The sequence below is a fragment of the Heterocephalus glaber genome, unplaced genomic scaffold (genome assembly GCF_053883595.1).
Source record: "Heterocephalus glaber isolate CG9 unplaced genomic scaffold, H.glaber_assembly_v1.0 deba00001666, whole genome shotgun sequence".
NCBI classification, from domain to species: domain Eukaryota; kingdom Metazoa; phylum Chordata; class Mammalia; order Rodentia; family Bathyergidae; genus Heterocephalus; species Heterocephalus glaber.
The window spans coordinates 15,440,112-15,456,957 of record NW_028258406.1 but is presented as its reverse complement, the minus strand read 5'-3'; the positions used below and the strand labels follow the sequence as shown (position 1 = coordinate 15,456,957).

The following is a 16,846-nucleotide window of genomic DNA, read 5'->3' as shown; positions in this document are numbered from 1 at the left end:
TTTTAGTACAACACAGATCAACTAAGTTCCCCAAATACTTCCAGATAGCATAGAGCGTTAATAATTTTAGGAATATTTTGAAAAGTAATAAAACCTGGGGAGAAATATGCATCCAAAGTCTACCAGTATTTATTGATCAACTGTTGGGTATGCTAGGCATTTTCTCATCTAACAAAAACTCCATTTTATATTGAGGCTCGAGTAGGCTGACTTTGCCAAAAGTCACAGGCCTGGCAACAGATAAAGCCAAAATTTCAACTTGTGGTCCCATGGACTCAAGCATTTTTTTCACCATGGCTGTTTATATGTAACTTTTAAAAATGCTTTTATTTGGACATAAAACTGGAGAGAAAGGTTCTGTATAAATAAGAATATTTTTGAATTTGAAAATATTAAAGCTGAGAAAGATAAAGTCATATGTCTGGATAATAATCTGTTCACATAATAATGTGGGATAATAATCCACATACCTCAGAAATAATAGGTTTGAGAGATCCCTCATTGATCATCTGGTAGATGTCTATTTGTTTTCAAATCCTTTCTTTTTTTTTTGGATTCCTTCCAGTTATCCTCTGTCTTCTAAGTGTCCAGTGAACCCCCAGACAACCCATTTTCCTAGCCTCCCATTTCTTGTTTTTGCCATTTTGACTTCATCCCAATACTGTTCTGTGCCCTGTTCTTTCACAAGGCTTGCTCTTATTCTGATGAACGCACGAAAAATTGTAAATGTGTAATAACTGCTTGCTTCGCTGACTTACTAGAATGAAAATTCCTATGACGGTAGAATTGGATCCAACTTATTCATAATTGGGACCACCGGACAAATTCCAGCGTTAGGAACACAGTAGAGCATAAAAATATTTGTGGAACTGAACAAGCTCCCAGACTTTATTCTGGCATACTTGTTTGCCTCAAACTAAGGATGTGTAAAGATTTTTTTTTTTTTAACTTTGTAACTGGGTCTAAAGTCCTTCAAATAACACTTTGGAATGTAGGCTTCCTATTTTTCTATTTGGTTAACTCTCTAGCACCAAGGTAAAATTTCGACTTTATCTTAAAGGGACAACATATCCCTTTTTAAACCAAAGGACATAATTCAAAACCAGGCGCAAAACAGTGACGAGCTCTTTCGCCATCCGCCAGACACATCACAAGCCTTCAAACAGAACCAAATTGAAAGCGATGGGAAAGCAGTGTACTGTATTTTCCTGACACCTTCTTTCCTCCCCGGGCTCCTGGCCACAGACTCTTCGCCAGCCACGACCCTTCCCCGGGCCGGGCAGAGCGAGATGCCTGGGTCCCAGCACCGGACTCACTTCTGCTCCAAAAAAGGGCCCAAGAAGAGCAGCTCGAGCAGCCGCTTAAAAGTTCTCCGAGGCCCTCGGAGATCAGAGAAGCTAGACTAGAGCCGTTTCCTGTCCCCAGCTTCGTGTAAAGCCCCGCTGTCTCCTTAAGGGTTCAAAAGCCCGACCCTAAAAACCGAGTCACCTTACATCTGAAACTTCTGCTCTAGGAAAAGGGTGGGAACTTGAGCAGGGAGAGGCGTAGCAAGAAGAGATTTCATCTAAGCCCCACCCCGAGCCCAGCACCTCCCTAAACGGCCCCAGTGTAAGGAGAGGAGAAGCCCATCCGACATAGCGTCAGCCACCCAGAGTCCGGAACCGTCCTCAAGCCCCTTCTCAGTCTCCCCACGACTCGCCCGGGCACCTAGCTGAACGCAGCTTTGTGTCTCCTTGCTAAGTGCCCGGATGCTCTCCTCCCTTCCTCCGGGGCCCTCAGTGGCCCCGCCCAGCGCGCTCTACGTGCCACACGTCAGCGCTTACGAAGCTTCCGGAGGCGCAGCGCGCAGTGACGTAAGAAACGTGCCCTCTATATGAGGTTGGGGAGCGGCTGAGTCGGCCTTTTCCGCCCGCTCCCCCCTCCCCCCGTGCGCCGCTCCGGTTGCACCGCGCTCGCTCTGAGCTCCGGGCTCCTGCTAAGCTAGCGCGGCCGCGTCTCCCTTCAGCCGTTATCATGATTATCTATCGGGACCTCATCAGCCGTGAGTCCTGACTACACTGCCCCTACTGCCGCACTTGGGGCGGGGGTGGGGGTCGAGTGGGGGCGGGGAAGGTGCCCTGGCGAGGTCCTAGGCCTGGGAGAGGCTGGCGGCCTCTTGGGGGCGAGGAGGGGTCCTTGCATGTGGTGCGCGCCCGAGGCGGGGCAGGGGCCGCGTGCGCCCAGCCAGCGTGGGAAATGGCGGGGCCCAGGCCTGCGGCGCCCGGTGACGGCCGGGTCTCTGTCTCCGAGCAGACGATGAGATGTTCTCCGACATTTACAAGATCCGGGAGATCGCGGGCGGGCTGTGCCTGGAGGTGGAGGGCAAGGTGAGTCGGTCGGGGCGCCGCGTCGGGGAGGCAGGGCCAGGCAGGCGGGCTCGGGTTTCCGCCGCTCCCCTGCCCGAGGTTGTGCAATCCTTTCCGCGGCCTTCTGGCGGAGGAGACGCTCTTCGGGCTTGGGTTTTTCTAGAAAAGTGGAGGCGGAGCTGAGTCTGGAAATAGGTCCAGCGTCCATCCTCCTTCCCGGCTGTCCAGGACACGTCCCGGATTGGAACCCCAAACCCTGCAACGTGTACCCTGTTGTTACTTAACCCGTGACGACCCTAGGGCCCACAACCGTGAACGGCTTCCACTTCGTTGTAGTAGCCTCATTTTTGTTCGGGTCAACAATTAGTTATTGGTGGGTTGGGTTGTTTCTGGGAAAACTGGTTTTTAACAAGAACTAAGAATATTTGGTGAAAACACGATGGATACCGAGCATAAACTATTAGTATAGGAGATATTTTGGAGGTTTTTTCTTTTGCGAGTAAACTACTTTTTCTTACTACAGATGGTCAGTAGAACAGAGGGTAACATTGATGACTCGCTCATTGGTGGAAATGTCTCTGCTGAAGGCCCGGAGGGCGACGGTACCGAAAGCACAGTAGTCACTGGTGTTGATATTGTTATGAACCATCACTTGCAGGAAACCAGCTTCACAAAAGAGGCCTACAAGAAGTACATCAAAGATTATATGAAATCGTAAGTGGCATTAGCAATGCCTAGCTGATGTCTAGGCTCTTAGAGGATTTAGAGATTGGCATGTTTAGTTCTAGGAGTAGAAGTTCTTGGGAAAGGCCTTATTTTTTGTTTAACTTCGACAAAGATGGTTGCTTTTCAGTCAGTAACAATCTGATGTGAGCATACCGGAGCATGCAGTCTGTTTATGATATTTGGGATTGTAAATGATCTTGAAAGATCAATTCTGTGAACTAGTAATATCTTAATTGTGCCATATTATTCTGCTCATTGACAGCTAGTTAACCTTTAAAAGTTGTGGCTTGTATCTTTTACTTAACTGAAAAAATTGATTTTGCTCAAAATCCAATACTTCAGTAACCTGTTAACAAAATACTTTTTTAGAATCAAAGGGAAACTTGAAGAACAAAGACCAGAAAGAGTAAAGCCTTTTATGACGGGGGCTGCAGAACAAATCAAGCACATCCTTGCTAATTTCAAAAACTATCAGGTAAATATTTTAGTATTTGGATCAAAGGATTATAGTTTCTTTAGCTATAAGAATAAAAGCTTTGTCAATTAATCATCTGTAATTAAGTTGTGACTTTATATACTCTACCTGGAGTCCACGAGGAGAAAGTAGTCTGCTGGTCTTAAGTGTTTCCAGATCTTGTCTTTTGATTTTTAAAGAATCCCTACTGGTGGGCAGGGGATTTATCTCAGTGGTACTGCCACCTGCCTCACAAGCACAAAGTGTCCCAAGGTCTGTCCCCAGTACCAAAAAAAAAAGAGAATTCCGGCTGGCTTCAAATGACAGTTCTCAGTTCTTCGCTCTTGAATTGCTTAACTTCCTAGTGACTTAGCTTTGTTTTCAATTCATTGTGTGTCATCACTTGCTACTGGTGTTTCTGCTACATCTGAGCTTGATAGTCCTAATGCTGGAAAACTTCAGTGACCTCCCCTTACCTATAAGATTTGATTTTTTTTTTTTTTGAAACTACATATCACAATCTTGCTTTTCAGTTTTCTAGCTTGATTGTATCTCCTGGCTATAAGATCACTTCCCTATCTGATATACTTTATTTGTGCTTGCGCAGCAGGCAGCGAAACCGCTGAGCTAAATCCCCGGCATATAGATAGCTTTTTGTTCCCATTGTTGGATACCTAAGCAGGTAGGATTTGAAAATCTTTGTGTGGAGTTAAGAAAATGGAAATATCTAGAAATCCTAAAGTGTTGTTCTGATCCACTGTTACTATTTTGGTTGTTATTGGTGCTTTATAAATCTGAATTGGTGGTTGAGTGACCATTAATCTTAGGCATCAGAGCTTGTATTAGCTGAAATTTCTTGATTTTGTGTGTGTGTGTGTGTGTGTGTGTGTGTGCTGATTCCTTTGTTTGCTCTGAGATGATACATATTTCAGTATAATGGTCTAATTATAGTGTTTGTTTCCCAAGTTCTTTATTGGTGCAAACATGAATCCAGATGGCATGGTTGCTCTCCTGGACTACCGTGAGGATGGTGTGACCCCATTTATGATTTTCTTTAAGGATGGTTTAGAAATGGAAAAATGTGTAAGTATCAGGAAGTGGGTTGAAATAAGTAATGTACAAATAGAGGTATTTAGGCATAATTGTTTTGTGCCACTAGGGTAATAACCAGGGTAGTTTTTAAACATGGCATCTATTTTTTTGTGGCTTTTTGTTTCCTCTATGGAGGTCTAAAGAGGATTGTAATTCACATGTGAGAGTCTTACAGTACAAAAATCCATCTTGGTTTTCTATAGAAAACTTGAGTAGATGGTGTAAAGTATGGTTTAAATACTGAGCTGTAGATTGGAAATCACAGTCTACACTGAATCACACCACCCCAGTGGGTTGGTCTCGTTTTCATTTTTCCTATTTTACCACACATTTTGCAAAAGTACCAGATTTTTTTCACTTAGATTTACTGGTATTTGGCAGCTGATCATTGAAAGCTTTAGGACATTTAGCGTCTGGTAAATAGAGCTGATGCAAATTGTTTTAGTAAAATTATATTTGGTAAAAGTGAATGTCAGGCTGCTGCAGGGTGTGTGAAAACAAAGGCACTCATCCTAGCCTTAGGGCATTCTCTATAAGTTAGAAAAACTTTTTAAGGTTATACTGAACAAAATTAGAGGCAACAGTGAGCAAAAATTAGGATAATACAAGATGACTTGCCCCAAGGTGGTTATTCAGCCAGTATCTGAAGAGTAGGACCTGATGCAGGATGAAACTGGTGGAGAATGCTCTACCTCTGATTTGGTAAGGATGTCCTGCATCCACTGATAGACCTTGAACAATTTGTTGTTCTTTTGGTTTGCACTAGGATGCTAAAGGAAATAATCCCTGCGCTTTCTGTCTGTCTTTATGGCAGCCCAGATTGAATTGGGGAGTACATCTGTATGGTATAAAAGTTCAGTGCTCTTAATTGGGAAAAGTGTTAATGTAATCTTCCTTGTTTTTACAGTAATGGATTTGGCGGTTACCTTGGATCTATCACTTGTCATAACTGGCTGCTGCTTGTCATCTACACAACACCAGGATTTTAGACAAATGGGACTGATGTCATCTTGAACGCTTCGTTTATTTTGACCGTGATTTATTTGGAGCGGAGGCATTGTTTTTTTAGGGAAAAAAAACATGTCATGTAGGTTGTCTAAAAATAAAGTGCATTTAAACTCATTTGAGAGAATGCCTTTTAGTTTAATACGTGTATAAACTAAATCCATCGTAGTGTTCGTGGAGAAGATAGAGGCTGGTCACAGACCACTGCTAGAAAGCATTAAGACTGTCTTCAGATAACTTCTGCAGTGGAAACTACTGGGACTGGAATATAAGACAAGAATCAAAGTTATAATTCAGAGTTGCAGTGAAGGGGAAAAGACTATGCTCATAGCAGTGCCAACATTTGAAGTGGAGCCTTATATATTTCATCACCTACAGTGGAAGTAGTTAACCCTGGAAGAGATTACCAAAAGAATAAAAAGACTAACTCAGTTGGAAGCAAAGTATTGCCTGAGCTTATTTAATATAAATCAAGTAGTACCAAGTCCGGAATGGATGTCAAACTCCCTGGTAATCAGAATGGGGATTGGCAGACAGGCCTGTCCTGCCACCTCTTGTACAACTGAGGTGGTCATAGTTTTAAATGGCTGGGAGGAAATCAGAAGAGTGCTTCATATGACATAAAATTTGAATTTGTGTTCATTCTTTTGAACACTGCCATACTCATGTGGTTTGACTCTGGCTTTTCACATTGCAGAAGCAGAGTGTGAGTCCTAGAATAATCACGGAAGATTGCCAGCCTCTGTTTTAAAAGATAAAGATACAATGTGGAGTATCTGTTAGGCAGAAGAGAAAAAGCATATTGTCCAAAAAGGCCGTGAGTATAAACTAATATGAAGTACACTTATTTGACAGACCTGGAACAGTTACTGTCTCCTGTTAAGGTTTCCACTCTTAAGTGGAAGAAAAATGGCCTTGTGCTTTTTGATTTTGGCAGCCAGGATTGACGAGGAATACATGTCTAATGTATGTATTTTGCAGTATGGGGGGTTAAATCCAGTGCATGTGCCAGCCGAGTGTTCTACTGAATGAACCACATTCCCATCCCTTCATTTGGGCTACTAATTAGGCCATGTGAGCCCAGTGATTAGCAATCAAATTTACCCTGGTGACTTCATAAGTGTGGTCATGGCCTTCAGGCATCTATTAGGTTAGTAGCGCCCTCTGCTGAGTGAAAGCAAACCCAAATACCGTACTAGGTGGAAATTGCAATTGGCAGTTAAGCATTGTGGTTTGTGACTAAAACGAAGGATAAAGTGCTAGCTTTGATCTAGGAAGCAACTTGCTGGCTCAGACATGAGCAGAAAAGTATTTTCAGACTAGTCGATTCTGTTGAAACCAAACAACCTGATACTGGGAAAGGCCTTGAAATAACATGTAAGTTGAAACCCAGCTGATAACCTAGCCCTAAAAAAAGTCTGAAAGCAAATAGGATGGACAGCAAGGGCTTTGTTGTGGAGGTGAGCCTGGCTGCCCTATTTCCCTGGTTGTCTGCAGTGTTTTGTTTTTGAGACTTGCTTTGTATTCCAGACTGTCTGGAACTTGCTCCCCTGCCTCAGCTGGATTCCACATAGGTACCACCAGTATTCTTTATAGCTGTAGCTACTCTTCCCCATCCAGATCCAGTGGTTTGTACATTGCATTTTGTTATGTATAGTCTCAAATGACCAACCATTGTAATTCATGATAAAACCTTGAGGAATTCAGGTAGTTGTCTAAAACTGCCTCTTATTTTGGATCTTTTTCTGGTTATACCTAGAGTCAGATTAAGGTATTTTGAGAAAGTAACAAGTGATGTGTGCTTAATGCACATATCAGAGGCACATGTCGCTGTGACTCAAGACTTGATGGAAAGTTTGATACAGGCATGGGCTGTAGTAGGCTGTGGGCCTTGGGCCTTGTAGCATGTATAGAGAACAACGGTAGAAAAAGAATTTTCATAGTGTCGGACAAGGCCTCTAATATGCCATCTGGATACAAATGGAAAGAAGTGGAAGTAGGCCATGTGGCTATCTGGGGGCAGACCATTACAGGCCAAGAGAATACATCTATCTGGGAACAAGGTGGCTGTGCTGACCCAAGAAGGCAAAGGAAAACGTTGAGGTAGAGAAATATGGTTGCACAGGCAAAGAAGAGCTAAAGAATTACATGACAACATTTTTCAAAGGATTACTTTGGTTACTGGGTAGCAGAGTAAAAAACGTTATACAAGCATATATTTATGTGTGTAACTACTTTTAGAAAAATGATGGTGGTAGTAGAGGTAGTTTGAGATAAAGGTAGGGTCAGTAGGATGTACATACGGGTTAGATAAAAGATGAGAGGATGGATTTAAGTGTAATACCAAGTGTTTTGGCCTTGAGCATCGAAAAAGGAGCTAACATGGAGATGAGAAGCCAGAAGATGCTTTCAGTTGTGTTTTAGGTTATATCTGAAATACCATTCTTCATTCAAGTGAATTGAATAGGCATTTGGGATTTGAGTGGAGGAGAGCAGAGGCTTCTAAATGAAAATCTCAGTAGATGACATGTGAAGCCACAACACTGGATAGGTTCACTGAGAGGAGAGAGAAGTCCTCCAACATGGATTGGTGGATGTGATGAACCAGCAAATTAAAAAGCTAGGAACCAGGAGAGATTATGTAAAGGTGCAAATTTCCAATGATGAATGTTGTTATATTGTATACCTAAAATGTACTAATAAAATTTTTTTAAGGAAAGCTAGGAGAGGGCTCCTACAGGTCAGATGAGAGCATTATTTTGGGATGGCAGAAGCAGTCCAACAGTTACCTGATACAGACAGGTCGGTCACATAGGATGAGTGTTAAGAGTGGAGAGCCTGCTAACTCAGATTTCAGTAGTGGGAAGAAAGCGTAATTAAAATGGGCTCAAGAGAACAGCACATTCACAGGCAGCACATGGCCCATGAAATGTCATAGTATTAAGTGCATGCTTCTCTGTGGTTACATTGCATCTGCTTAAGCAAAAGGTGTGTGAATGACTCATACTTGAGTCATTAGGAATTTTTCTTAAAACTTGTATTGCTAGATTTGTGTTGCTGTAACTTCTATTATTCCAAACTTGAGTTAGCCAGTAGCTCACCATAAATTATACTGGTGATGATGGCAGTTACTGTAAAATTGCAAAAAGGGCAGTCAAACCTCAACTGACTTGAAAAAATGTAACAAACCATCCTTTGAGGTTATGTTATGGCTTGTATCTAGATGTTCTCCCAAGGCCTCTTGCGCTCATAGGTGGGGCTTTTCAGAGGTGACTTGATCTCAGATGTGTGCAGATGAATTAAAGGTGAGTGATAACTAAATTAGTCCACTGATTGGTTTAGCATAGTTCTAGGTGTTGATGATGGGAATTCACCCTGAGTGTGCATGGCACCAACCAATAGGCTTGTAACCTGAATAGAATAAAAGGGGAAGGGAGGGTCGCTGCTGCTTGGTGCTTTCTGTCTGCCCTGCCATGAACTGTTTTTCCTCTGCTGTGCCCCTTTACCATGCCACTGTGCCTTGGAGCTGGCCAGCTATGGGTTGAAAGTTCTACAGACTGAGCCAAAATAAACCTTTCCTCCTTTAACTTGTGAGTGTTGGGTATTTTGTCCAAGCAGTGAGGAAAGTAAAACAGATTACATGAGTGCACATATGATGTGGAGCAACCTAAGCTGATGAGTACCCAGTAAAATGGAACTAAACCCAGAAGAATGAATGTGAATTAATACCATGCTTAGTGATTGGTGATTAATAATTAGTAGGTCACTACTGCACAACTTTTAGCAGCTCTGGCTTTGTGGCAGTTAGTGTGCGTTTCTAGAGACTTTCCCCATATGAACTGAGGATGCAACTTGATGTTTTGGAAACATTCCATTATTAGAAGGAAAAGTCTTTGGAGTGTTCAGCATACATGAGAAAAAGAGTACTGGATTCTTTTAACTTGGAGTTTGCAGATAAGTTTTAAAAGTGTAATGTTTGGTTTGGTTTTGTTTTTTTTGGTACTGGCGATTGAACTTGGGTCCTTGCACTTGTGCAGCTGGTGGTGAAACCACTGAGCTAAATCCCCGGCCCAAAAGCGTAATGTTGATAGTTAATATTTATCCTACTGAATCCTTAGTCTTGGCAGCAGTGATATACATTAACGGCAGTGGACATTAGCAGTCCAAAAACATCTTCATTGTTGCGGGACATGTTTATACTTACTAGAATAGTCATGCTTATTTTTCAAAGCCTGTGGGTTGTGAAATTCTGCTGTCATACATGTTTTCATATAACTGAGCCTCAGGTCGATATTTGTGATCCCTCCATTAACTGGGCCATAACAATTTCTGTTATGGGTGTGGTTTTAGCTGGGGTCAATACATTTTAGTGAGAAAAAAGTCAAATATGAGCCTGGTCGAGGATTTTCCTCAAAGGAACTTGTTCATTGATGATTTCCTCAATTTCCTTTCTCCCTCCTGGAGTACACTTGGCTTCTCCAGTCATTTATACATGCATTGTGTGCTCTTCTGAGCTTAGAGCAAGGAGCACCAAAAGAGAACACTATGTAGAGTTGTCCATTGTGTGAGTCATAAGTTATAAAAATGGAAATTGAGACATCTGGTTACTCACTGGAGGAGGTCCTCAGAGAGAGAAAACACATGGACCACAGTCCTTAGTCAAGAGTTAAAGTGTTTTGCATTTTGATTTGTTGTTTTCTGTGTGTTGAACCCAGAGCCTCACACATGCTAAGCAAGTACCACTGAGTTGCATGCTCAGCGTATTTTTATGACAGTACTGCAGAGAGGCTAGATCTCATTCAGTCCTGTGTTTCTTTCATTTAGATACTAGAAATCTAATTGTGTACTTGGTGACTTTCCTCATGTGTGAAGGTGGCAGATAAGTCCTAACTTATCAGATGCACATGGCTTCGTCTACAGCACAGGGTTATAAAATTATTCTAGCTTTCATAATTTACCATTGCCTAAGAAGCTGGGAGAGATAACAGCAAATTGCAGAGAAAGTTACGTTTTCTGGACATTTACTCAAAACCAAGTGATACATGTAATTTTCTTTTCCTTGAGTACATTAATTTGGGAGATTTCCTTAACTCCCAATTTGTCATGTATGTCAAATGGCCAAATATTCAACCTGGGAGTAAAACTGGCCAGTTAAAGAGGAAAATTATTATGCATGAGATTAACAATAAAAATGAATGCATTCACTACTTCACTGAGGTGGAATAATGCTTATCAACAGATGGTGAGTATGAGAAGCTGTTGACCCACGTCCTGGCGTGCTGCATTGTAACCTTTCCACAGCACGTTCCTACCTCATCACCCTTCCTAGCTACCTTCATTGTATGAACAGGAGGGGAATTCACAGCGATGGATTTTGTCAGGTGGAACACAGGCTGGGTGACTGCCAGAACGTGGGCATGATGGTAACAACCAACTGCCAATGTCTATTAAAAGTAAAAGTGACTAAGCCCCCAAATGTGGTTAAGTAACGTGCAACCTTCTCTGCTCTGCCCTAGACACAGGAAGGGGAGGACCAGGGCGGGTGTAATAGTGGCAGAGACTGCAGCTCCAGCAGGGAAGATGTCTTTTTGTACCATCACCAGGTTCATGGCTGAGGCCCCTCTCAAGAGTCAGATTAACCGGGAAAAGGATGCGCATTTAAAAAATATAAGCTGTATGTGACCCGGGATTTCATAATGATAATGACCCAAAGAAACAGGTAAAGGTGTATATTTTGCTTAGGGTTTGTTTTTCTTTTTTCACCCTGAAGTATGCTTGCTTCAATCTTCTGTGCTTAGGTTTGGAGAAGTGAGTGCAAGAGTCTGGTTGAACAAAGGGTGTGATCTGTTGGTGGTAAACTGCCGGAATTTAGCAATCCTACTTAATCGGATTTTTGTCCTGTGCCAGTGTCTTCAGAGATGAGGATGTTCCTCTCCTCTGGTAAATGGAGGGTGCCTCTCAAATGAAGGTATTATGATCTCCTTCAGGGGAGGGTAAAGGAAAAATAAGAGTGGCCTTCTAAGCCCTTCCTGGTTTCTACTTTCTTAAATGCCACCGTGACATCTTTTGGGGTCCCGAACCCCATCATTAGCGTCCCAAGAGCAACGTGGAGCCTCCTTTCGCCAAAGCATTCACTAAGTGCTCTGTGAATAGGATATGTGAGTTTTGCAAAACTCCTTCCAACTACTGCTTACCTATGATAATTTTGCTGAATAGTCTTCACTTTTGGTTTACCTGTTTCTGTCTCCAGCTGTTTTTTTCTCCCCTACACAACCTCCTACTGTTCACTTGGACCTTCATCCACACACTAAAACAACTCACTGCTCCCCACTTTCCTGTTTAACACCACATGCAGGGCCGCTTCCTAAGCATGCAATCTGCGCAGCTGCCCTGCCTGCCTCTGAAGGAATGTGTGCTCTGCTTTCATTGTCCTGAATTATTTATTATTTATTTTTGAGACAGGGTCTTCCTAAGTCTCTAGTTTGCCCTGGATGGGGGGGGGGTTGAACTTGTGATTCTCCCGCCTCAGCCTCCCAGAATGCTGGGATTACAGGTGTGCAACACCACGCTTAGCTAAGTTTGTTTTCTTGACAGAATAACAGGAAATTGGCCAAAGGTTTTTTTTTTTTGGTTTTTTTTTTGAGACAGGGTCTCACTGTGTAACCCAACCTGGCCTTGAACTTGAGACATCCTCCTGCCTCAGCCTCCCAAGTGCTAGGATTATAGGCGTGCACCACCACACCTGGCTGGCCAATGTATAATCTAACCCATTTATTTCTACTAAAAGTGCAGATAAGAGCTATGAATATTTAGATTTTAACATGTGACTCTTCTCCAAGGGAGTAATAAAATAATTGAGTTCACTCTAGCAAGACTTCATCCCAGACAGATTTTTGTTTTTCTAAATTATAGCTAAGGTTCCTGAGCATACAGCCCAGGAATGATTCATTCGATGGAATGACCATTGTAGTAGGGGTTATTTATCCACATGGGCACTGTGCTGAGCATCTACTTTGTATCTGCTATAGAACTTGGAAAAGGACAAATAGAAAGCTTTTTTTTTTTTGAAGAAAATATGTCCTTGCATATATATGTAAATGTACAATGAATTCTCAAACCCTTTTGTCCCTGGGCCACTTGCCTCCTTGTTCAGCCTTACCTGCTCTCAGGTGTCCCACCCTAGACCCTCTGTTCTTTTTCACTAATCCTCTGATACTTGCTCCATTCATCTTTTTTTTTTTTTTTTTTGGTGCGGGAATCAATTCAGGACCTTGCGCTTTCGAGGCAGGTGATGATGCCACTGAGCTAAATCCCTGACCCCATTCATCTTTTTTTTAAGAGGGGGTGCACAGTCTTGCTAAGTTGCTAAATTGTTCAGGCTGAGCTCACCCTTACAGTATTCCTGCCTCAGCTTCCCAGAGTGCTGGGATTACAGGCCTATGCCACCAGACGTGACCTCCACTTCACTTCATCTCGGAAGAGATTACAGATTCCTCTAACCCTCCTCACCCTCACATGTGAGTGAGGTAAGCCCTCTTCTCCTTCACAGAAATAAGAGTTTCCTGTCTTGGGGTCACTTGTCCATCTCCCCTGTTCACCAATACAGCATAGCAAGCATTCAGCAAGGATTTTCTGTGGAGCAGCAGTGAGGCCCCTGCACTCCCTGAAGTGCTTTGGGCCTGTAATTCTCCCTGGGTTGCTCTTGTCCTTTTCAGTGGCAGCCACTGAATTTGGAGAAAACAGATAATCAGGTAGACAAGGAACCACAGTATCATCTATCAATGATAGCAAATGCCTGCACACCAGCCCGGAGTCCTGGTAACACCAACAGAGTTAGGTTAGGACTCCTCTCAGAGGAGGTGAACTGCTTCTCTTCTACCTTAATTATGCACAGATATTTTTCAAAGCTCTTAGTGTCTGTAAATGTTTACCTGCACCCTCAGCATCTACAGTTAATTGTAATGCTCTTTAACTACATGTTTATTTTTTTATCCTACTTAGATTTCAGAGTTAGTCCACTGTGACTGTATAGCGGAAGATGAGGTCTTTGCTGAATCTTGAAGGATGTAGCACCCTGGTCTCATCCCCGATCTATTTCAGAACTAATTGGTGTGATTATTTGAAAAATACAGATAGAATTCTTTGCAATCCACACTGCAGAGGGCTTTTATATGTTAAGTCAGAAGCTGTAGAGGATCTCAGATTTTACACTATTTGTAAGCCAGCAAATTAGCTTACTGTGATAGCACATTGTGATTCCCTAGGAATGGATTAGGAAATGCCTCTGGGATTAGCAGAGCACAGTTCTGGGTGTGTCCCTGCACAGCTGACATGTGGGCCTCAAACTCCAGAGGGAAGACCCACTCCAGATGGGTGGCACCAACCAATAGGCTTGTGGCCTGGGTGGAATGAAGAGGGGAAAAAAGAAGGAACCCTCCCCTTCTGCTTCTTTGGAGGAGGTCCAGTCTTAGCCATCACCTTGGACATTGGTCTCCACTTAGCTCAGGTTTCCAGTGCAAACTCTTCAGCCTCCAATGCAGCCCCTTCAGCTTTGTGAGCCAGGCTCACACTGGACTCTGCAGTGAGCTCCAGGCCTTCGACTTCTGACTGGATCCTCTGGCACTCCGTTTGATATCCTTCCACCTGCAAGTGGCTATTGTGAGCCTACCTTGTAAATGCCTTTTATGTCATGTAGTGAAACCTAACTGCTACACTGACCATATTCTAATGGAAGACAGACCTCTGGGTCAAAAATATAGATGGTTTGTTGATCATACAAAAATAGGTTGGGGATTTAGCTCAGTGGTTCCCCCATCTGCCTCAAAACCACAGGGCCCCGAGTTCGATCCCTGGTACCAAGAAAAAAAATTTTATTGATCATACAAAAACAGCAGCAGGAGCGGCATGGTGCACCCAGATCCTCAGAGGGTGCCGTGATGGCCAAATGCTGCTGCATGTGTAGTGGGGTGTACTGTAGGGGAAGGGCCCCCAAATTAAGAGACTGAGCTGTAAGGCTGGAAGCATACCTGACTCACTGTCCCCCCAATAGGAACATTACTCATTGCCCCGGAGTGTACATTAATCCCTGGGGGAGGAGGGGACTGGGTTTCTTGCCCGAGACCTCTGTGGAGGTCCAACTCTGACTCTCTGGAGGGACATACTAATTTCCAAAGCTGCATTATTCACATACTGTCTGTCCACTGCTCAGAGGGCCCAGACCATGCAAAACAGGAGAAAGTCACAGAGGATTGTCTCCAAACACCACAGATCAATAAGAAAAAGTCCATAAAAAATGGGCAAGGGCCCATAATAATCAGCTCGTGCCAGGGATTTAGCTCAGTGGCACCACATCGGCCTCACAAGCACAAAGTCCTGAGTTCAATTCCAGGTACCACAAAAATAATCAGCTCACCCGAGTTGGATCCCCGGTACCAAAAAAAACAAAAATAATCAGCTCACACAGAAGGAACTATAAGTGATTGGTAAACATGAAAAGATGCTCAGCCTCTCTTGTAAGAGATACAAACTAAAGTCACACTGATACACTTGTTGACTATCAAATGGGCAGAGAAAATACTCTGCTACCTGCGTGTTGTGAGTCTCCAACCCTCCCAGATGTGAACAGAGACCCTGAAGCAGACAAAACTGTCTCAAGTCCAGAGAACCACTGACCTAGCCCTTTTTCATTTGTTTGTTTGGTTTTTTATTTATTTTTTCAGGCAGGTTCTCACTGTAGTTCAGGCTGGCCTTGAACTCAGAGCCGTCCTTCTGCCTCAGCCTCTGAGTGCTGAGATCACAGGTGTGCACCACTGTACCCTGTCGACATTGCTGCTGTTTCTGGGAGCCTGTTCTACAGCTTTCATTGCAAATGAATTGGAAGTTATAGAAAGTTATTCTTTGAAGGATAGCTTGTGACAGCAAAAGATTAAAGATGCCACTGAAATATGTAGCTGTAAAAATGAACTTATAAACCAAATGAAATAATCGCCAAAATATGTCTTATGTGAAAAGTCAAGGTGCAGACTGGTATGTGGAAAACAAAAAACTAATTGGTTAGTCTGTGCCTAGAACATCTCTAGAAAGACACACAGTGATGGAAAATCTCTGGAAGGAAATTAGAAACACCCCAGGAAACTCTTCTCTATATATTTTTTATAATTTTTTAGGTTTTTTCTTCCTTTGAGATAGGGTCTCACTATGTAGTTTGGGCTGGCCTTGAACTCATCATGTAGCCCAGGCTGGCCTCGAGCTTGCAGTGATCCTTCTGTCAGCCTCCCAAGTGCTGGGATTACTGCATCACCACAAGCAGCACACTTTATAATTTTTGAACCATGTGAATACATTAGCTATTAAATAAAGTTCATTTTTTAAAATGCTGAATGCCATACTGCACCTGCCATGTTTTCAATGACTGTCCCCAGAGGTCTGTAAAGACTTGGTCCCCAGGGGACAGTATTGGGAGGGATGTGATACCTCCTCAGGCCTCCTTCCATCCCTGTCCTTGGCATTGTGACCATGTAGCTCCTCCCACCAAGGCGAGGGATCTGTTTCTCATCCCTTCATCACCACCTGTGACTTGACAAGAATGAGCCAGAAACACTGATGTGACGGCTCCTGATCGGGGCTTCAGGAGGCCTGTGAGCCCCGCTCTTCTCCCTCTTCAAGCACTGTCTCCCCCAGAGAACTCCTGGGAGGGGAGACAGCAAGTGAAGAGATCACCAGTGACTCCCCTGAGGTCACCTAAGAGCAGCCACTGCCAGGCCACAGAAGTAGGAAAGTCCCTGCCCCAAGTAAGCCATGGTCAGGGCTGCCCAGCGGTGCTCAGGCTACGTTCCTCATCCACAGACTCGTAAACCAAACATGGTGTTATGAAATTTTTTTTTTGGTACCGGGGCTTGAACTCAGGACCTTGCACTTATGAGGCAGGTGGCGGACCCACTGAGCTAAATCCCCAGCCCCATAAATTTTGGGTGGATTATCACACAGGATTCTTTTGGTAATGGCTAACTTTCAGGAGAAGTGAAAGAACGGTTTTGACCATCAGCACTGCAGTGACAGCCACACCCGTGTCACTGGCGACTTCTCTTAGCTCTCGGTTGTGTGTGGAGAGCTCTCATGTGAGGACATACTGAGGAGATGGCCACTGGTGAGCCAGGAAAAGTCATCGGCAGGACTTCGGCCTGCAGCACTGTGAGCTAGGGATTTGTGGAGCCACCATTGCAGG

At 43.5% G+C, this 16,846-nt stretch overlaps 1 protein-coding gene and 1 non-coding gene across 2 annotated transcripts; both read left to right on the top strand.

Annotated features, from left to right (window-relative positions):
- Positions 1–1,851: 1,851 nt before the first annotated feature.
- Tpt1 (tumor protein, translationally-controlled 1) lies at positions 1,852–5,739 on the top strand. The gene is given in 6 exon segments (NM_001279828.1): positions 1,852–2,041; positions 2,293–2,366; positions 2,869–3,059; positions 3,441–3,546; positions 4,492–4,608; positions 5,525–5,739. Coding segments are annotated over 6 exon segments (519 nt in total). The 5' UTR covers positions 1,852–2,013; the 3' UTR covers positions 5,528–5,739.
- On the top strand, positions 5,331–5,457 carry LOC147822258 (small nucleolar RNA SNORA31). The gene has a single exon (XR_015445929.1). It is a non-coding gene; the product is annotated as a small nucleolar RNA SNORA31 (small nucleolar RNA).
- Positions 5,740–16,846: the final 11,107 nt, after the last annotated feature.